General features: G+C 46.3%; 1 protein-coding gene across 3 annotated transcripts in view; it reads left to right on the top strand.

The window, feature by feature from the left end:
- The window catches only part of ACAN (aggrecan), an 85,392-nt gene that overhangs the window by 26,082 nt on the left and 37,823 nt on the right, over positions 1–21,487 (top strand). For 2 of the 3 annotated variants that reach the window (XM_053364999.1, XM_053364997.1), the window contains exons 2-6: positions 15,266–15,342; positions 16,457–16,840; positions 18,136–18,310; positions 20,007–20,134; positions 21,168–21,461. In XM_053364999.1, coding sequence (XP_053220974.1) covers positions 15,273–15,342; positions 16,457–16,840; positions 18,136–18,310; positions 20,007–20,134; positions 21,168–21,461 — 1,051 coding nt within the window. In that variant the 5' untranslated portion in view covers positions 15,266–15,272. Of the gene's footprint in view, positions 1–6,212; positions 6,292–15,265; positions 15,343–16,456; positions 16,841–18,135; positions 18,311–20,006; positions 20,135–21,167; positions 21,462–21,487 lie in introns of all 3 variants that reach the window. The other variant, XM_053364998.1, reaches the window with a different exon arrangement.

Genomic DNA, 21,487 nt, shown 5'->3' with positions numbered 1-21,487 from the left:
ACCTAATAAAACATTAAACATTAAAAATCTTCCCAATGCAGGATTGCCTTCAGACAGCTCAGGGGTCAGATAACTCCATACCCCCCAACATTTCTCCAGTGAAAATAGGCACATCCTAAGGAAAAGTGAGACGTTCCGGGATCAAATCAGAAATTGGGATGGCTTCTCTAAATCAGGGACATCCCTGGAAAATAGGGGCACTTGGAGGGTCTGGTATGTGGCTTGATGCTCCAAGTGCAGGACTGAATTAGAGGTAGGGATGTGTGAATCAGTCAGTTTTGGTTTCCCATGATTCCAGTCTTAAATTCAGTTCTCCACATTTCCATAACAGTCTGCAAATTCCCTTTTTTAAAAAAATCCCTCATGAAACATTAAAAGCATTTTAGTGCAATTTTCTCCAATATTTTTATACTGTTGTAAACCACCGGGATATGTATTTTATGATGCAGCAGTATATACATATTTTTATAAATAAGCAATGTGTATTTTTGCAAGCAATTTTCCCTAATGTGGTGCATTTTTGTATGTTGTTTTCAGTAACATTTCCATTTTCATGGACACTTAACCTCAGTATATGCACTCCTGTCCACATTCCTTGGCTGGGGAATTGTATTGCAAAATTCAGAGAAGTGCAAATTTCAAAGTACGGTTGCGTTTTTGGTTCGTGTATTATTTCAGGAAGTTTGATTTAGGTAGATTAGCCTTTAGGTGTGAATGGAATGGAATTTCTCTTCATCCCCAATTAGAGGTATATATTAATGATCTCAGGGATACCCAGAGTTGTACCTTAGAGAAGTCCAGTCCTAGAAGTTTTCATCTCAAATGGGGTAATGTACCTGAATGACTGATGCGGCAAACTGGGAAAGTACCCTCTGGACACCTTACTTCCAGGGAACAAAAGCTGGGGTTTTTAAAAGGGATTTTGAAGATGAAAAAGAGAGATGTGTTGTGATATAAGAATAAAAGTTCACACTCCCTCTATAAGTGATGCTTTGCTTATGGTGGAGATGGGAGGCACACAGCCCAAAGCTATGAAGTGGGAAGAGCCATAGCTCAGTGGTAGAGCATATGCTTTGCATGCAGAAGGTCCCAGGTAGGCCTGGAAGAGACCCCTGCCTGAAATTCTGGAGAACCGCTGCTAGATGGACCAATGGTTTGACTCAGCACAATACATCTTCCTATGTTCCTAAGTGAAGTCTCCAGAACAAATGGGTCCCTTCCACAGGATCACCCACCCTTGAATTCAAGAGCAAACAAAAAAAAGTGTTCCTTTCTTTAATGCTGCTTAGTTCTTAAGGAACAGTCCACACAATCAGATTTTCTTGGTTCCTGGACAAAGGCTCTCGCAGTCAGAAACTAGGAATGCACAAGGGGAGGAAATTATGCCCCTTCGTTGACTCCAGTAATGCACTCCAGCCATGGCCACGGTTAAACGTTTCATTCATCCTGTTAAGTCATTCCTTGAAATTAAAATGCCTTTTTCCTCATTGCTGATTAGGAAGAAGTTCGTTTGTTTCAATACACTGGAACCTCGGAAGCCAAATTCCTGTAAACCTGAACGTTTCGGCTCCCAAATGATCAAAAACCGGGGGGGGGGGGCGGGACTGGAAGTGATTGTTATTGTTCCAGTTTTTGAATGATTTTCGGAAGCTGAATGTCCAGCACGGCTTCCGTGGCTTCCGATTGGCTGCAGGATGCTCCTGCAGCCAATCGGAAGCCGCGCCTTGGAAGTCAAACTTTTGGGAAGTTGAACAGACTTCCAGAACAGATTCCATTCGATTTCCAAGGTACCTCTGCAGCTCCCATTGGATGCCATTTGCCATTCATTCCAAGGGGAAGCCCAACTGTCTCCTCCTTATAACTTTAGGGAACTGTGCTAAGTCTCATAGTAACAACTATGGCAATAGTCATGAGAGCCACCGTTGGGGATAAATCCCTCCCGTAGTGTGTGTTGCATAGGGTGACCTTGAATCTTACTTTATAGAGGACAGCCCACTATTTGAAAGCACCTTCTGAAGTTCAAATGTGTTTTAGCGCAGAACCACACCATATATTCAACATATATGACTTCCCCCAAAGGATCCTGGGAACTGCAGTTACCTCCTCACAGGCCTGAAATTCCCAAACTATAGTTCCCAGATTTCTGTAGGGAAAGTTGCATGTTTCATAAATGTGTTAGATGTGCTTTAAAATGTATTGTGTGGATCTTTCCTTGGATTAAGGCTGGATCTATACAGATTTAAAAAAACGCTATAGAAAACAATGCTATAAAAGCTCTTAATGGAAAATCCCATTGGACGATGGATTACTGCTCCACAGCAGCATCTGGTTTGCATGTTTATAATGCAGTTATAACGATATAATGGACAAATGTAGCTAAGTCCCAAGATGGAACCTTGAAGCTGCCCTTTAGCAACACCTGAGCAGCATGAGCAGCAGACTGAGCAGGTAGGGACACATAACACCTGGGCACGACCACCTTCCCTGCTCTGGTAAGATTTATTCTATTTAAATGATAGTAATTTTTCTACACATATAAATTGTCAGGGTTGGAGTCAGGCATAGGACAGTGACAAGAACAATAAATCATCCGAGGCCAGTGAAGTTAGCTCTTTATTCAAGGAAACAAACCACAGCTCAGTCCTAGTGGTCTCAGCAACTCTTTCTGGGAGGTCTTCCCCAAGGAAGCAGTTGCGAGGACTGAAAGTCCCCACTTTCCCAGTGCCCTAGGACTCTTCCTCTCCAGGGTTTTCCCCACCACACTTTCTGAGGTTGTGTCTGTGCACAACCCCCCTCTGCTCTGCCTGTTTCATTTCTCAGTGAGTTTTAGGGGACCAGGGGGAGGGGAACTGGTCATGGCAGGAGGGGGAGACTCCCTGGATTCTTCAGCATCCCATCTCCACTCTGCCTCTTAGCCACCCTCCCCTCCAGCCTCTGCTTCAGCCTCCAAGTCTGAACTGCTCTCTGCCACAGCCTCTTCCTGCTCACTAAACCCTGTCACCTCTCCTGCTGCTGACACCTCCTCCTCCTCCTGAACCAGCCACTTACCAGGTTTCAATTTCAACTGCAGTGCCATCCCAGCTCTCTGAGTGTTAAAACCTGCCATGTCCTAACTAGGCAAACTGCTTGATTAGAAAGCTCTTTAAAAACCCATTTGGCTCTCCGCCCGAACTGCAGCCTTTGCATTTGGCATCTGCAGAAGGGTTTGTTTTCTTAGCTGATTCTCTCTTGGCGCTATTTGGACGTTGCCCATGTATCTTGGGGTGATTGTGCTGTCGAGAGGCAGAGGCAGGAGGACTTGGATACGGGCTCGCTTTGACAGCGTTCAGCCCATCTCTGCGGGTTCTCCTTTCTTTCTCTTCCCCTGCTTTTTTTTGTTTGCAGGATGGTTGCCAAGGATGGAACACTTCCCATTTAAACGGCTGCTTAGCTCAGGAGTCACCAAAGTGTGTCCGCCAGTATCTACTACAGCGTTCGCAAAAGATCTCAGTAAATAGCCCCTCCAAAATCGACAATTCATGTGAGGCTGCCTGTTCTTCTTCCTCAGTTCCTGCATTGAGTTGGAACAAACTAGTTTCATAGGATCATCTATTTGTGAAGAGCTCTCCATACTTTGCCATGATGAAGGTTTCAGATTCAATCGCTGGTGTTGCCAGCAGTGGCACAGTGGCAAATTCGGAAGTGCAGGGTCCTTCATGATAGTCACAGCCACAACCTTGTTAAGATTATACAACCTTCTACAATAAACTTACAATTATACAACAGCAATAATTAGGGATATTTAGCAATGGTCAATCCAGATCTCCAGGTGTCGCCTTTCAGCTAGATCTAATATTTTCCGTGCACATACATGAGGAAATGGTTTGGAGTGCTCTCATAGCTTCTTTTGGAGTGACTTTAGTTGTGTTCTCCATGAAGTCCCATTGCATGTCATACCCTTGAAACTGAAGCATCTTGTGTTTTCAGTGTCCCAGAGTGTTTGCTTTGGAGCATACAGTGCCTAAAAAGCTCCCAGTTCCTGCTCATTGGGTAATACTGGCATATCCTAGACACTTCAGTAGGGACTCCGCTGCAGAAATAGTAATGGGTGTTTGATACCACCACCACTGCATGAATGGATCTTAGTTATTTCAAAGTTCTTGGATAGAAGAGCTGGAGAAATCTTTATACAATCTTGGACAAGCAGCTTATTTATAACCTGGCTCATTCTGAGGTAGCATTGTACATCGGCTTTATGCCAGAGTTTGGAGAGATGATCTCCCCAGTACTGGATTAATGCATAGTGAGCTACAGAGTAGAGGCCCTGTGACATATTCAAGGTCCTTGTGGAGTATTTTTGTTTGAATGGCCATCATCGTATCCTCAGTGGTGGAGCTTCATGCTCAGGCACTGGGGGGTGGAGAGCAGGAGGGGGCAGGACTGGCGTGTGTCCTGGGGGTGTGGCGTGGCGCCCAGCACGGGTGGGGGAGCAGCTACGATGGCACCCCACCGGGATCGCGCTGCTGGGAGCAGTGCGCTCCCCCCGCACTCCTCTTCCTCTGCCAGTGTATATCCCTGGCCCTGTATTCTTTTAAACTTCTCCATATCCCAAAGAAGCTTTCCAAAAATGCTTCTTGAACTTCATGCTCAGGGCCAATCTGCTGCATCAGATCAACAGAGGAATAGACTACTGAGGAAGCCTGGTGGCGCAGTTAAACAAATGGTCATCAGTTGCAGCAGCATTTTGAGGGATGAAAATGCTCCAAATGCACACCCACCAATGATGGGATAGGGATACTTTGCCTTCTTGTTACTCCCCTCTTTGCATACCAAGGATGAGTGTGGAATACCCATTGCTCCTGTCAGGGAACTGCCATCGGAGAGACAGGAGGTGAAAGGGCTCACAGAGGCTGAGAGAGACTTATCAGCTGGGGAGGGAACCAGCAGGGGGAGAGGAATAGCTCCAAGGGAAAGTGAGTCGGAGGGAGGGCTCAGAGACACTTCCAGCGAAAATAGTGGGGAGGTTTCAGGACCTCCCATAGGGACACCTACTCCTCGCCGGAAACTGTCACGCCGAGAGTCCAGAAGACGCGTTTCCGTTAAGGAACTTTTATGCTGGAAGAAGTTCCGTAAACGCCCACTGTCGGATTCTACAAGCGACTGATGGAGCCATGCTTAAGGAGCTCCGTCACAGACAGAGGTTTGTGGACTTAGCCAAACTCTGAGGGACTAGGACTTTACGCACAAGCAGCTCATCATCCCATCACAGCTCCCTACTACAAATACGCAACCTGTCATGCATTGCCGAAAGCTGTTGCCTGCCTGCTAAGCAGTCTGTTCATTTACTCTGCGATAATTTGTCCTGTGATGGAACTGTGAGAGTGCTTGTTCTTCTGGCTACAGATATATTAGAAAAACAATATTTGTTTCCCTCACCCCACCCTGCAATATTGCTATCAGAAGCCTCAGCATCTGAAACTGCAATCTGAGACTGATTATATCTCTGTGTAAATTACTGAAAATTATTTCTAAATTTGCACCTAGACATACACATTAGCAGCTGTAAATTCCATGCCACTCGGGGCCCTCTTAGGAGCCGACACACAACAGAACACCCTGGTGCTACAATCCAAATTACAATCTTCCTTCGTTTTGGTGATGCTGCGTAAGCGATGATATGTGAAAAGCCACAGTCACATTTCGAGTGTCTGGGTTTGTTTTTGTCTATGTATTAAAGAGCAGCTGCTGTGTAGAAGATGGAGTGGGAATAAAGATCAGGCCATAGGGGCTACTTTTCCAGAATCTATGGACCAAACCACCCCATCACAAAGCTGCCCTTTACCACAGGAGACAAGCATTACCTTCTTCCAGTGCCATGATATTGTTTCTTGGTTGGTGGAAGAGCATCATTATGACATGCACACAGATTCAGCAGATGAAGCAAAAAGCTTATTTCCTCTCCTGCGTCAAGCCTAGAGGGATGTGTTGGCTGCCAGCTATGTCACCCACAGCACCGGTTAACTCTGCTTGGTCTCGCGTCTTACCGCTGAGCACCATAATGGCCTTCAATAACACAGAACGTTGTGTTTTGTCTCTCTGCATCTGCGTACATTCCTTTTTCTGGCAACCAAGGAAAGCTAAGGCAGATGCTTCCATAGAACCATACGTCCAGATTGCCCTGCCTGCTTGCTGCCTTGAAAGGACCCTACCTTCTCTCTCCTCTTTTCTTGAAGGACCCTGCTAACCTCTAGTCTGAAGCAGCTAGCCCTGGAGACTTAATGGAGATTCAAACCTGCTGACTTCTAGTTCCAGGTAACCAACCAGCTGCCATTTGGTTTTGTACGTTTCTGGGAATGGCATAATAAACCTGGAGTCAGAAATGGGAGGAGGAAGGAAGCAAATAATGAAGATAGGGTTTGGGTTAACCCTTACTGTGCTAATTCACCTTGCTGGGTCACCTTAGAAACCCACCAGTTAGGTAGTTTTAGACTCTAGGTTTATGGGTCTTATGGATGGTTTGCCTCCAGAAATTTGTATTAGTTTGCTTACTTCAAAATGTGGTAAACCAGCCCTGCTGATCTCATTCTCCTGAGCAGGGCCTTGGACCTCTTGCCCCCAAATTCTACCTTAACAGCAAGCACTGCTGGTATCCACTTGATGGGGAAATAATTTCTCGAGCTGGTTTTAAGGCAACAGGCCATACAGTATTGCTTTCCTTCTTATTTGTTTATTCATTTTTTTAAACTGAATGGCACACTCATGAAAATATTTAAAGGAGAGGAAAGATCCTTGAGTTTTCAGCAGCTGCACTCGAGCCTAATATTATAAAAGGAAACATGATCTCTTGTGTGAGAGAACTTTTGATGGACATTGGGGTATTTAAAATGTGTGTGTGTGTTGTCAGAGACAGAGGGGGAGAGAGAGAGAGAGATGTGTTGGCTGTCATGAATATTATAGTAGAAAGAGAAACCCCCCTGGGCTGAAAACCTGTCTCCTTGACATTGTTTATAGCAGAACAAGAGCTCCTCAGAGTACTAATTGCTTTAATAGTGTAAGCAAACTCCTTCAGTTACTTGAGGAAATCTCCCTGTTGAGATAAAGGTCTTGTTGAAGCTAGCATAACACAGTAGCTGAGCCTGCAGTACTTTTACTCATTTACCTGGGAGCAGTGCTTGGTTTTCTAAAAATTTTTTTAGGGGTACTCTCATTTTCCTACTCATATTGAAATACTGCCCCTCAATGAGGCCAAACTTAGATTCACAAAATGTTTAGGCGTATGCATACCCCTGTGTACCCCCAGAAAAAAGCACTGCCTGGGAGCGAATCCTATCGAACTCAGCAGGGCTTACTTCTGAGTAGGCAGGTGTCAGCTTGCATTGAAAGAGTCTTGCACTCCGACTTGGGAAGCCTCTCTTTTGAATCTTGGGTCTCTGCCGTGAACTTACTATGTAGATACAGCCAGCCTCCAGTCCTCATCTGCACTATAATATAACCCACATCTGTACTCACTTCACACGGTCATAGTGAGGACTGCAGTAATGTGTCTGAAGTGCTCTGATCCCTCTGAAGCAGGGGTGTAGGGGCCTGTCACCTTCCAGATGTTGGTGGACTCAATACCCAGCAGCCAGCAGAGCCACCAAGGCTGATGGGAGTTGTAGTCCATCCACATCTGGAGGGCAGCAGTTCCTCATCCCTGCTCTCAAGTAGTGTATAAAAGCTAAGGTATTAATGATGTTATTACTGTGGTGTATTTTCCCTGGAATAACTGAGCACAGGGGGCACTGAGGAGAAAGGAGGAACATACCAAAGCCAGGCTTCCCCTTTCTAATCTCATTTTCATATTGGACAGCACTCTAGAATATTCAATAGTTGCTCTGCAAGGAGAAATTGAGCAGGTGGAAACTTTTCCTATCACTGCACCTATGGTGGTGATAAAACTTCACCTACTGAATTTCTGCCTGTTTAGCAGGGTTGGGGAACTTCCAGTGTTGTTGGACCACAACTCCCATCATCCCTGACTATGGGCCATGCCAAGCAACAGCTGGAGGACCACAGTTTCCTCATCACTGGTTAAAGGCACAGGAGCCATTCCTGGGTGTGAGTGTGTGAATTGTTGGCAACCCTAAGTGTAACCCAACACAAGCTTTCCTAATTGCTATCCTTGCCAGATGCAAAGAAGAAAAGAAGCTGTATAGTTGGCATGAGGTGGACTTGTTTTGTTTTCTTTTTTAAAAAATGCATCTACAGGGACCCTGTTTTGAATGTTTGCCTTCTGTTAGGATCTAACTTTTTCCTTCCATGCCACAGGACCAATCATGGTCAAGGTTCTCCACATCTGCCTTTTAAGGAAAAACAAACAAACATGGGGCCTTCCAGTCACAAAACCCTGAGCTTACATTAGGCCACATCTGCACTGTATATTTAAAGCAGTATCATACCACTTTAAACAGGTATGGCTTCCCCCAAAGAATCATGGGAAGTATAGTTTGTTAAGGCTGTTGAGAGGATACCCCCTACTACCCTCACAGAGCTATATTTATCAGAGTGGCTTAACAATTAATCCCTCTTCCCAGGGAACTCTGAGAAATGGTAGGTCTCTGAAGGGACCAGGAGATCTCCTAACAACTCTCAGCACCCATAAAATTGTATGAGCCGTGCAGGGGAATTCTCTCCTTTATATGCTCGTTTTCTGAGGGAGAGGGTTTTTGCACACAGATATGTGACCCACACACAGGCAAGCCCCACTCCAAACATTTAAAGCACACCCATTGCACATTGGAAGCAGATGGCTTTCAGTTCTCAGTACCCTTAAACTACAGTTCCCAGGATTCACTGGGGGAAGTCATGTGCTTTAAATGTGTGGCGTGGATCTGCCCACACACATACCTGCAACCTGAAATGGTACAGTCCAGGAAAAGCTTGACCACTGCATCCTGCTGTATAAACATGGATCTCAGCGAGAGAAAAAGCAGACCCTCTTGTATGGCAAGCGCCAAGAGGATATATTTTCTTTTTCCATGTGCCCAAAAGGGAAAGCTGTTCCAAGCAAAATGTCTGGGTCTGAGGAGTTTCCACCACAGCGGTTGATCAGGTTCTTGTTGAGACTAGCACTGTGTGCAAATGGCCTCTCAAAACTCTCTTCACTCTATTCGTAGTCTGAGAAATTAGAAAGGGTGAACCATTTCATTCAATCTCTCTAGAGCAGTGGTTCCCAACTTTTTTGGGCCATGCCCCACCTAAGCATCTCTAAAATCCTGATGGTACAGTGGTACCTCGGGTTAAGAACTTAATTTGTTCTGGAGGTCTGTTCTTAACCTGAAACTGTTCTTAACCTGAAGCACCACTTTAGCTAATGGGGCCTCCTGCTGCCGCCGGGCCACTGGCGCGCGATTTCTGTTCTTTTCCTGAAACAAAGTTCTTAACCTGAGGTAATATTTCTGTGTTAGCGGAGTCTGTAACCTGAAGCATCTGTAACCTGAAGTGTATGTAACCTGAGGTACCACTGTAATTCTTATTATTCAAAAAGTGGACTCCTATTCACATGGAGGAAGCCTAAAAGGCCATTAACAATTGTTAATAACTCATTCTCGAATTGCCCCCCTTAAAAATCAAATTGCCCCCCTGTGGGGCATGTGCCCCATGTTGGGAACCATAGCTCGAGAGAGAGGAGAAATTCTCCAGCAGTATCTCAAGTGTGAGGCTCACCATTAACAGTGACAAGAACTCAAAGGTGTTTTTCTTTTTCTTTTTTGCTGCCACTGCAAATGAGGCCAGTAGCAAATGTGCCTTCTGCCTGGCTGCAATTTGGTCTCTTCCAAAAGAGAAGTGTCTCACAAGGGGAGGTGGAGCCACTGGACCAACTTCCTGGCAGCTGGGTCAATTTTGCCTACCAAAGGGAGAGCAGGAGGTCAGCGTGGGGAGGTTAGTGTGGCCCAAACGCACTACCCTCTCTCATAACACTAGCACTCATGCACACTGTGTTGCCCCTAAGATGGGGGGAGGCATCATGCATATGTGGAATGCCCTCCCATCAGATGTCAAAGAGATAAACAACTACCTGACATTTAGAAGACATCTGAAGGCAGCCCTGTTCAGGGAAGTTTTTAATGTGTGACATTTTAATGTATTTCTAATCTTTGTTGGAAGCCACCCAGAGTGGCTGGGGAGGCCCAGATGGGCGGGGTAATAATAATAATAATAATAACAACAATAACAACAATAACAATAACAACAATAACAATAACAACAATAACAATAACAACAATAACAACAACAACAACAACAACAACAACAATAATAATAATAATAATAATAATAATAATAATAATAATAATAATAATAATAATTTACGTCCTGCACACTTCACACAATGTCACAAACATCTCCGAATGCTCCCCAGGCTGGTGCAGCCTTCTGCGACATTGCACTGGGGCCCCTCAATATTGGGAGGGCTGAGCCCCCTTCAAACAATTATTGAGAGTTCGGAAGACAACTCCACCCCCTAGAGTTGGCACACCTGCTCATTGACTATCGATGAAGCTGAATGTTGGAAAATTCACAACTGATAAAAGAAAGCAGTGCATAGTTAAGCTGTAGAAATTGCTGCCACAAAAGGCAGTGATAGCCACCAAATTGGATGGCTTAAAAAGAAGTCATGGAGGATAAGACTATCAATGGCTACCAGCCATAGTGGCTATGCTCTGCCTCGAGGGCCGGAAACAGTAATGCTTCTGGCCAGTGGGTTGCAAGCTGACCTTTGCTGAATCACACTATCATCTTTTCTTTCGTATATATATTTTATTAAATTTTCTGTTTTCCAATTTAAGATACTCATTTTTACATCCTTAAGATATCAATGACTTCCCTTCTTCTCTTTCCATGGTTCATTTTGCATATCATAAATCCCTGCATATTTTACAGAAATTATACAATTCAGCATTCCATTATTGCATCCATCAAAGCTTATTTACACTGCTGAATTTATCTTAATGCTGCCAGCGTACACCATTCTTTCCCATATATCCAATAAATATTTTCCAATCTTCTCTAAACGTATGTTCTTCTTGTTCCCTTAATCTATATGTTAAGTCTGCAAGCTGTGCATATTCTTTCAACTTCAGCTGCCATTCTTCTTTAGTTGGGACCTCGCTCGTTTTCCATTTGAGGGCTAACAAAACATGGGCCGCAGTAGTAGCATACATAAATAACCACCATCTTCTTCCTACTGTGCTCTCTAGCTTTTAGGACCAGCTTCCAGCTTTTGGCTCCATTTGTATAGTTGCCTCAGAGGCAGCTGCTTCCTTCACCCATTGACACAGTTACCTGGTGTTGGTGGTGTTGGTGTTGCTAATCTGGTTGCAGTAGAGGCTGCTCCATTAAGACAAATGGGGCACTGCCCCACAAACCCCCAGCTTCCCTCAGCCAGTCCTCACCTGCCTGCCTTCTTACTTACAAGCAGCCAGGGGAGAGCACAGCCTATCAGCTTCCTCCTCTTTACCTTAGTGCCGCCATTGGAGAACACAAGACAGAGGAGAATGGGTTGACTCTGCCTGTCATTGGCTCTCGCACCACCTGCTGTTGGTCTCCCTGCCTTCCGCCCTACCGGTCCCAAAGGGCACCACCCACTGCTGATTGGCTCCAGGCAGCTGCCATTTAAGTTCCAGTACTGTCTCAAAGCAGCACCACATCACAGGTGCTAGAGGAATTAACATGGTAGCCAGGGCCAGCCCAAGACTTTTGGGCACCTGAGGCAAGACATGCCACCAAAGCTTCCCCATGCAGATCCAGGCACAAGCTCCAGTGGAGAGGTAGGCGCATACCATCCAAGCTGGTTTGCCTCATGTCACCTCATTGGTGTGCCAGCTGTTATGGTGGCAAGCTAGCTTAGGGGCTGCAGGGCAGACCACATGGCACACCTTTCTAGCCACTTCCCCCCCCCCTCAGAATTTGCCGCCTGAAGCAGCTGCCTCACTGTGCCTCATGATAGGAAGCTACCAGACTTAGTGCCAGAAAAAAATAAAAGGAGGTCCTGGAAATGTGCTTGGCTGCCCAAGAGCCCTTCTGGAGTAATGGGGTCCTGGTAGATGCCAAAGCATATCACATGGTGATGCCAGGACTGTTGTGTTAAGAAAGAAAGAAAGAGAGAGAGAGAGAGAGAGAGAGAGAGAGAGAGAGAGAGAGAAGGAGAGAAGGCAAATGACTGGGTGGAAATGAGGACAAGGGATCCTTTGCACAAAAACAGCTGGGTAATAGACCTAAACAGCTTGTTAACATTAATTGCAGCTTACTGAAAGTAATCGCAGTTTACTGCACCTTTGGGGGCAAACAGTAGCTCTGGTGGGGGTGATTTTTCTAGCAGGAAACCAGCACAAGGAACAATGTGGATCAGAAGTGTGACACTGTATTAAGGCACTGCTGGCTGCTTTTGGTTCAAAACAAAAGTGAATTAATTAGACACACACGCACACAATGTGCTTTGGCTCACAAAGTCCTCCTGTCCTGTCCTCTTTGGGCAATTGATGATCCAGAGAGAAATGGAGAAAGATAGGCCTATTCAGAAAATCGATTTATAGGCTGGGTCCTGGGTGCTTGAAGATGACAGCTCTAAGCTATGTTTTCTTTCAAGAGTGAAACGCTAGCTCCCATTACAGCAGACGCGAGGTGCACCCAGTGAAGACCTGTTCTCTTTATGGGGCTTTCAGATTTTCCAAAATCTGGCTGTTCTTTCCAATGTAAGGTGCACATTTACTTAGACGGAAATCCCTTTGCATTCGTTTGTATAAAACTCAGACACCTTCAGTGCATCCGTGCGTTCAGCTAATAACCTGGTTTTGCCCTCCAATGCACACATACCTCTGCCTAATGGGGCTGACATAAATAATTCTGCCAGCTCCTCCTTCTTAGAATATAACTTGGGAAACAGGCTGGTCCAAACATATCCTTATTTCAGACCCTCCAGGTATCCCTATTTTCCAGGGACATCCCTGATTTAGAGAAGCCGTCCCAGTTCCTGATTTGATCCCGGGATGTCCCACTTTTCCTAAGGATGTCCCTATTTCATTGGAGGGTAAGGAGTTATCTGATGCTTGAGCTGTCTGAAGGCAATCCTATATAAGAAGTGGTTTTTTAATGTTTAATGTTTTACAATGTTTTTATATATGTTGGAAGCTGCCTAGAGTGGCTGGGGCAACCCAGTAAGATGAATAGTAAAATTATCATTATGGAATGGGACGTCCCTATTTTCAGTGGAGAAATGTTGAAGAGCATGTTATTTTGTTTCAGTTAATTTGATGACCAAGGAATTGCGGCAATTAAAACAAAAATTAATAAGGACAGGAGAGGAGAAGAGCAGCATCCCAAGTAGCTAAATGTATAAAGGAGTTTCAGTCTTGGGGTGGTTTGGAAGCCGGTCAGAATGGAATAAATTTCTTATTTTTGCTACAGCTGAGAAAACACACACACAAAAAGTCATAGAAGTATATTTATTTCTGTATTTGGGTTCCAGCGTTTGCCTTATTTAAGAAGGGGGGGGGGAGATGTAAAACGAGTTCCTCCCCTGCCTAAAAACTTTCCCCTCCCATTTCCTGAAGCAAGCTGGATTTTGAACAGAAAAACTCTCAGTTCTAGGAAGGCATCTTGTGAAAACAATCAGGGATTTGTTCACAGAAGTGTGCACCAAATCACGGGACCCAAATGAACCAGAGCTCCTCCACATTTCCTCTGTTATGTTCGAGCCCTGTTTGGGCAGGACTCCCCAAGCATCAGATCTCTGTTCTGGCCCATGGTGTGGTTGAGGGGTCACAAAATGAAACTGATTGGCGGTTGGTCCAAGTTTGATAAACCAATGTCCATTTTTATGCCATATTTATTTACTTACAGTAAGAGGCGGGGCACCTCAGACTCAGGAGCCAAATGTGGCCTTCCACACCTTTCAGTGTGGCCCTTGGGACTATTCCCAGGACACCCTCTTCCCCAGCCACACCCCTCTTATCAGACCACACCCTTCTCCAGCCCTGCTTTCCACCCTCCTTAAGTGGTTTTCCCATCTAGAATATGTTTTTTAACTCTGATAATGCATCTTGCCTACCTGAATAGAGGAAAGAGAGAGAGCAGTGTGTCATGTTGTGTAGAAAATGGTCTGCATTCCTGACTACCAGCACCCAATTTTGCAAGGGGTGATGATGGCTGCTTGCTTAGAAGGATTCCAGAAAGAATGATAATATGAACGCCAGTTGCTTGGGAATACAAGATTGGGGAGTCTATTGCACTCACAGTCTGCTTGCAGTCATCCTAGAGGCACTGCACAAAACACAATGCAGGAATTGATGGGCTTTTGGTCTGGTCCTGCAGGATTTTTCTTATGTCCTTATGGTGCTCAGATGCAGAAAAATAGATGACTAAGAGGCCACAATAGAGGGGTGTTTTGGTTTGTTTTTCAATTAGTATAGAGAGAATGGACTCACAATTTTTCTCCTTGTTTCATAATACTAGGCGGATCACCCAATGAAAGTGATAGGCACTAAGAGCATAGGAACAGAATAAGAGCCTGTTGGATCAGGCCCAAGGCCAATCCTGTTTCCACAGTAGCCAACCAGGTGCCTAGAAAAAGAAGGCCACTTTGCAGAATCTGAATCTGAATCTCATCCACTATTTTCATGTGTTGGCCACCACTTTCTCTCCAGTTTGTTATGTCTTTCTATATGCTGCACCTTCACCAGAATTGGTTCCAGGATGTTTTTTTACATCATCATGATAGATTGTATCCAGCTAAGTTCTAGTTGGAGTACAGCCACTGAAATTAATGGACCTTAGTTATTCACATGCGTTCATTTCAATGGGATTACTCTAAGTAGGCCAGCATGGTATAGCAGTTAGCATTTCAGTGTAGGACCTTGCAAATCAGGGTTCATCCTCACTCAGCCATAAAGTACAATGGGTGGCCTTGGACCTAGTCACTGTCTCTCAGCCTAACCTGCTACACAGGGTTACGTAGGAATAAAATGGAGAGGGGGTGAACCAAGTTTGCCGCCTTGAGCTCCTTGGAGGAAAGGTAGAAACAACAACAACACTGGATACAACCTAATTAACATTACTAATTAATAATATATCAGACAGGGAAGGTTCTTCTCCCCCATTTCCAGAAGATCACCCCTAGTTGAACTGACGCTTGCTCCACACCTCTCGCAAGTACAGGAGCCACTCTCACTTCTTGTCACCCTCGTTCCACAAAAGATGGTGCTGTCCATTTCTCTCTAACACAGCTCTTTTGTCTTTATGCTTCTTTCAGGAAAACAATGACCACTTTTCTACTAGCCTTTGTGTGTTTGCGAATCATCACTGCAGCTGTCGCTGTGGAAGTTTTAGGTATGTGAGACCTCCAGAGCCATCCTTAAAATATATGAAGTTTTGTGTGTGGATAGTGTTAGGCCTCAAGCCCCTTCCTGTGAACAGTATCCTGTTCTCACAGTTGCCAGCCAGTTGCATGTGGCAAACCCACAAACAGGACCCAAGAACAAGAGCACTCTCCCTTCCCCTAGTATTCAGAAGCATTACTGCTTCCAAACATGGAGGCAGAATCTAGCTACCAGTGGTGTGAGGTCTATGGACATGGGGCACTAGGCTAGTCCCTTACATGTTCCTGGTGGGTTAGAATATTAAAGCCTAGCACCTCCTTCCCAAAGCCTGGGAAGCTTCTACCTGGCTTAGAGAGGGAGGCGCCAGAGCCGTCTTTCCCATTGGGTTTACTGGCGTGTTGCGCCAGGGTGCCAGCCTCTCAGGGGTATCCCAGTGAGTGGGGGAGCTGCACAGCTTTGCCAGTGGCCTCCCCTTTCCCTCCTGCATGTCTGCCAGCTGCGCCCTGTCAGCCATATGGCTGGAGGGCGTACAGCTTGCCTCCCAAGCCTCCGTGGGAGGAGAGCGATCCCCGCAGAGGCTTCGGATGGAAGCTGCGCCCCGCCAACTATATGGCTGGCGGGCATGCAGCTTCCTTCCCAAGCCCCCACGGGAGGAGAGCGATCCCTGCAGAGGCTTGGGAAAAGGTTGACAACTCTGGGAAATGAGGGGGGGCGTCAGAGGGATCTTTGCACCATGGCACCGGATATGCTTAAGCCGGCCTTGGGAGACGCGATGCTCCGACTGAGTCCAGGCCCTCCCACCACCTTCCCAAAGCCTCCCAGTTTTGGGAATGAGGTAGCAGGACTCTAGTATCCTGTCCAAGGCCTGGCACCCCCTTGCCAAAGCCCGGAAGTTTCTGCCCGACTTAGGGAGGTGCGATGTTCATGCGTGCAACATCAGGACATTATGATGTCGCACGCATGATGTCGGGGGCCCCATCGCCTTTGTAAGCTGGTGCCTCTAGCCCTAACAATGCCCCTATGAAAGATTTCACCGCATGCCACCGATAACCACCATGTCTAGCAATGGGCGAATCCTGCTGATTTCTCCCTCTCTCACCTCCTCATCTTCTTGGAACCAGCAGATCATGGTGCCACACTGAGTGTGAGCATACCTTTACGCTCCCCCCTGCGCATTCCCCTGGGAAACACCCTGACCATCCCCTGCTACTACATCAACACATTGGAACACGTCACCACATCTCCGTTCACCCCGCCTCTGACTCCACGGATCAAATGGAGCAAGCTGTCGGGCGGCAAAGAGGTTGTCTTGCTGGTGGCCATGGATGGGCACGTGAGAATCAACACTGCATACCAGGAGGTGGTCTCTTTGCCCAATTACCCAGCCATACCCACTGATGCCACGCTGGAAATCAAGGCACTTCGCTCCAATGATACCGGGATCTATCGCTGCGAGGTGATACATGGCATTGAGGATAGCCAGGACACCGTAGAGGTGAAGGTAAAAGGTAAGGTTGCATCTTCTCCTGTTGCTGCTGCTACGGCTGACCTTTTTGAGTTGGGTTCTCCAGATGGCCATGCACTTCACACAAGGAGTGGTTGCCAGGGCAAGCTAGCAGGGCTTACTGCACCTTCCACTACTGGCATTACTGCAGCTTACCGGGAGGCGGTGAGTTTGGTGCGGCCCACCGCCACCGACTGCTGTTAGATGCAGGAGAAGTTGGCAACAATGGAAGTTTGCTTTGCTGGGTCTAACTGCACGAGTAGGGGGATTTTGACAGGCCCATGACATTGTTGGGGACTGGGCAGAGGAGGAATGGTAGAGACCGCCTCCCCATCCTGACCCTTCCAGGGAGAAGGAAGAGGAAGACAGTATAGATTTACAACAGGGGGTTGAGGGAGGTTGCAGCTCAGAGGCTGATGAAGGGGAAAGCTGGGAAATTATGGGAAAGACAGAGCAACACCCGGCTGAAACGTTGTCATTAGAAAGCTTTCCAGGCCCTCCAGATTCCAGAACCCGGAGAGCCTTAAAAGTAGGAGAGCAAAGAGCTCAAAGACAGAGGGCACTTCTCAGCAACCTAGAGGAGATGATGAGAATGAGGAATGAGGAAGTGGGAGAGATGCTGGGTGGAGATTCACTCGGGACAACACCATTATCCAAGAGGCTGGGTTCTATAGCCTCTCTCTGCAAAGACTGAAATTAAAAAAGGCTGTAAGGAACTTTTCCTTGTCTCTATAATTCCTGGGCAACCAGCCGGTAGCCGCTGACAGCATCCTGACAGACATGGGGCAAAACGTTTAACTGCATTCTGTGCTTGCCATGGTAGTAATCCTGCTCACCTATCAATTGGTGTTAAGGGGGGGGGGGGCGTGAACAGACTGATCAAATGGACTTACACATTTAATGTCATGTCAGTTTTGTCCTTTAGGGCTGGATTACAGGTCACCACCATGGTACCTTTCCCCTGCCCATCCTGAAATTTGACTTGAAAGAAACCTTGTGTTGTAGCCAATGAGAATAAGTTGCGGTGTGTGCTTGGTTGCAGTGTGTGTGTTTGTGTGCGGTACCTGCAACACTTTCTCCAGTTTGAAGGAGGGCCCATGGGCCCCAAAAGGGAAGTTTATGTGTTTCAGAACAGCAGGGACCCAGAAGCAAGCACACAGGCAACGCTAGATTCTCTGCAGTATCACTCTAGTTCCTGAATATCCTAAGTCGCTGCCCTCTGCCTCACTTTTATTTAAACTCAACTGGTTTGGGTTATTTACTGATGCATGTGTGTATGTTGGTGAATGTGTTTTCCAGGCATCGTGTTCCATTACAGAGCCATCTCCACCCGGTACACTTTGGACTTTGAGAAGGCCAAGCAGGCCTGCATCCAGAACAGTGCTGTCATTGCAACTCCAGAACAGCTCCAGGCTGCCTATGACGATGGCTTTGACCAGTGTGATGCTGGATGGTTGGCTGATCAGACGGTCAGGTAAGTGCTGGCAGGGAATTATGTGAACCACAGGGGAGAAATTGACCATTGGGGAAAATACAGGTTATCATGGACAAAGAATCAGAAAAGGGTCAGAGGTCAATGTGACTAGGGGCTGTTCCACACCGATTTTTGCTTCTTGCAGCTGTATTCTGCAACATGGAATAGGGTATATTGTTGATTTTCCTGCTCTTTTTGTACTGCAGTACCTGTTGGGTTATGGAGCTGTAGCTTTTTGACCCATATACTCTCAAGTTATATCAGATTTCATTCACACCAGAGGACATCACAACGAACGTCACTGGACGTCGCTATTCTTCCATCTTTTATGCACATGTGTGTTTCTTTCCCCTCATGATTCCCCCCTGAAAACAGCAGGGAAGAACTGCATGTGGGAATGCCGCCCCAATTTTCATCACTTTGATCCTGCAATTTCCCAGGTTAATGGAACACACGCCCCCTCAATCAGATCAAGGGATGTACATTGGCCTTCTCCCTAAAATTTCATATAGATGCTAAAGAGGTTTGGAGTGGTGGTGACTGACCAGGAACAAGACCTGGGGGTTGTAGTGGATAACTCAGTGAAGATATTGACCAAGTGTGTGGCAGCTGTGAAGATGCAGAAGTCCATGTTAGGGACTGGAAATTAAACAGCCAATATCACAATGCCGTTATACAACTCTATGTTGTAACCACACTTGGAATACCGTGTACACTTCTGGCCATCCTCGCCTCCACAAGTAAGTTGTGGAGCTGTAGCAGGTTCAGAAAAGAGTAATTAAAATGATAAGGGGCTGGAGGAACTCCCTATGCGAAACGGTTGCAACATTTGGGGGGGTTGTTTAGAGAAAAGGCAATTGAGTGGGTACGCGATGGCGGTGTCTAAGATCATGCATGGCATAGGGAAAGTGAATTGAGAGGTGGTTTTCTCCCCCCTCTCTCATACTTTTAGAACCTGGGGATTCAGCATTGATAATATAATTTACTATATTTTTCGCTCTATAAGATGCACCATACCATAAGACGCACCTAGTTTTTGGAGGAGGAAAACAAGGAAATAAATATTCTGAATCCCAGAAGCCAGAACAGCAAGAGGGATCGCTGTGCAGAGAAAGCAGCAATCCCTCTTGCTGTTCTAGCTTCTGGGATAGCTGCGCAGCCTGCATTCGCTCCATAAGACGCACACACATTTCCCCTTACTTTTTAGGAGGGAAAAAGTGAGTCTTATAGAGCAAAAAATACAGTACTTCTTCATGCAGCTCCGTCAAACTTTGGAAACTGCTCCCACAGGGTGCAATGATGGCTATCAACTCGGATGGCTTGAGAGGAGGATTAGACAAATCTATGAGGTCAACACTGTCTATGGCTTGGCTACTTACCCTGATGCCTATGTTCTACCTCCACTGCTGGAAGGTAGTATATCAAGTAGGGACAACTGCTGTTGCATTCAGGTTCTTCTTCCAGGCTTCCCATGAGCATCTGGTTGGCTACTGTGAGGATGCTGGACTAGATGGGCTTTTGATCCAGCTGCTAGGCTCTTCATACATGCATAGGTGTATATCCAAATTCTGCTTAGGTTCCCTTTGCTCTTCAAGATACTACCTCCATCCCAGCACCATACAGTAAACAGTATTTCTCCACCCCACCCCCAGGCAACACAGTCTTCTTCTTCTCACTGAATCTCTCACTGAATCAGGTACCCAATGCACCATCCCCGGGAAGGTTGTTATGGTGACAAGGATGAGTTTCCTGGAGTGAGAACATACGGTGTTCGTGAGACGGATGAGACGTACGATGTGTATTGTTATGCAGAAGAAATGGAAGGTAATTGTTTCTTACCTATTTAACACTTATACACTCCATTTGCCACCTCAAGGTATTCATGACAGTTGGTGGTCTGTGGCCCTTTTGTGGTGCAGCAGAGCCCTGGGTGACTTTACATTCACGAGTTAGCTTCTCCAAGTGCTCAAGGAATATACGTGCAATCTTATCTGCCCCAGTGGTGGTGAACCTCCAGCCCTTGGAACAAAATTCACCTGTCACGTCTCCCCATTTAGACCACAAAGCCATTTTCTCCAAGCCATGACTACCTGCCCCACATCTGATGTCATATGTGATGCCCGGTGTCAGGCAGGTAAAGGTGGCTGCAGGGGAGGGGGGAGGATTAAACTCCCCAAGGGAACTGGCTGGCCTTGCAGATTGTAGGGTTGGACCTCATTCCCCAGGCATCAGCTGAGTTGAGTCTCGCTTGGTTTAGTCTCACATCAGCCAGTTCAAATGACATTTTAGTGGCATCTCTAACTATATAAATCTCCTTGGCTTTCATCCAGTATCTGCAGACTATCTTTCCTATTCATTACATGCTTGCCATTTTGAATCTCCTCACCTCTGTTCTGTTTGACCCCTTGACCCTGTGAACTATCTAAGAAAAGGCCAAGATCACTGTGTAAAAAGGAAAAGATGCAAACCTTCGGCTAATCCTTGGTTTAAGTGTTTTAGATTACTGCAGTTTGTGGGAGAGCTTCTCCTGCAAATTCCAAAGATTTCAGAAGCCACAGTAACTCAGATCAGGGCCTTTAGTGTGGCTGTCCCTGTTCTGTGGAATAGCAATCCTGTCGAGACACAACAGGTGCCCACTATCTCCACTTTCCAGAAACAGTTGAAGACATTTTTGTCCCAATAGGCTTTCCCAGCTAGTTAAACTGGTCTTGACCATGACTGTCCAATTGTTAGGGTTTGGGGTCTTGTTGTTTTTGGGCTTTTAACTATCTTGTGTGTAAATTGCCTTGAGACAGTGGTTTAGAGGGCAATTAATAAATCAATTGTAATAAATAAAAATTGCTATGTGTGATTGCAGGGAAAGTCTTCTACGCCACCTCCCCGGAGAAATTCAGCTTCCCAGAAGCTGCAGAGAAATGCCACCGCCTTGGCGCTCGTTTGGCAACGACGGGAGAACTGTACTTGGCCTGGAAGGATGGGATGGATGTCTGCAGCGCTGGCTGGCTGGCAGACCGCAGCGTCCGGTATCCCATCAACAAGGCACGCCCCACTTGTGGTGGTGGCCTGGTCGGAGTGCGCACCGTGTACCTCCACGTCAACCAGACAGGGTATCCTCACCCCCATTCCCGCTATGATGCCATCTGCTACGCTGGTAAGTACTGGGTCCCAAGTTATTTC

Source organism: Podarcis raffonei, chromosome 14 (assembly GCF_027172205.1).
Source record: "Podarcis raffonei isolate rPodRaf1 chromosome 14, rPodRaf1.pri, whole genome shotgun sequence".
Taxonomy (NCBI): domain Eukaryota; kingdom Metazoa; phylum Chordata; class Lepidosauria; order Squamata; family Lacertidae; genus Podarcis; species Podarcis raffonei.
This window is presented reverse-complemented; position numbering and strand designations above follow the sequence as displayed.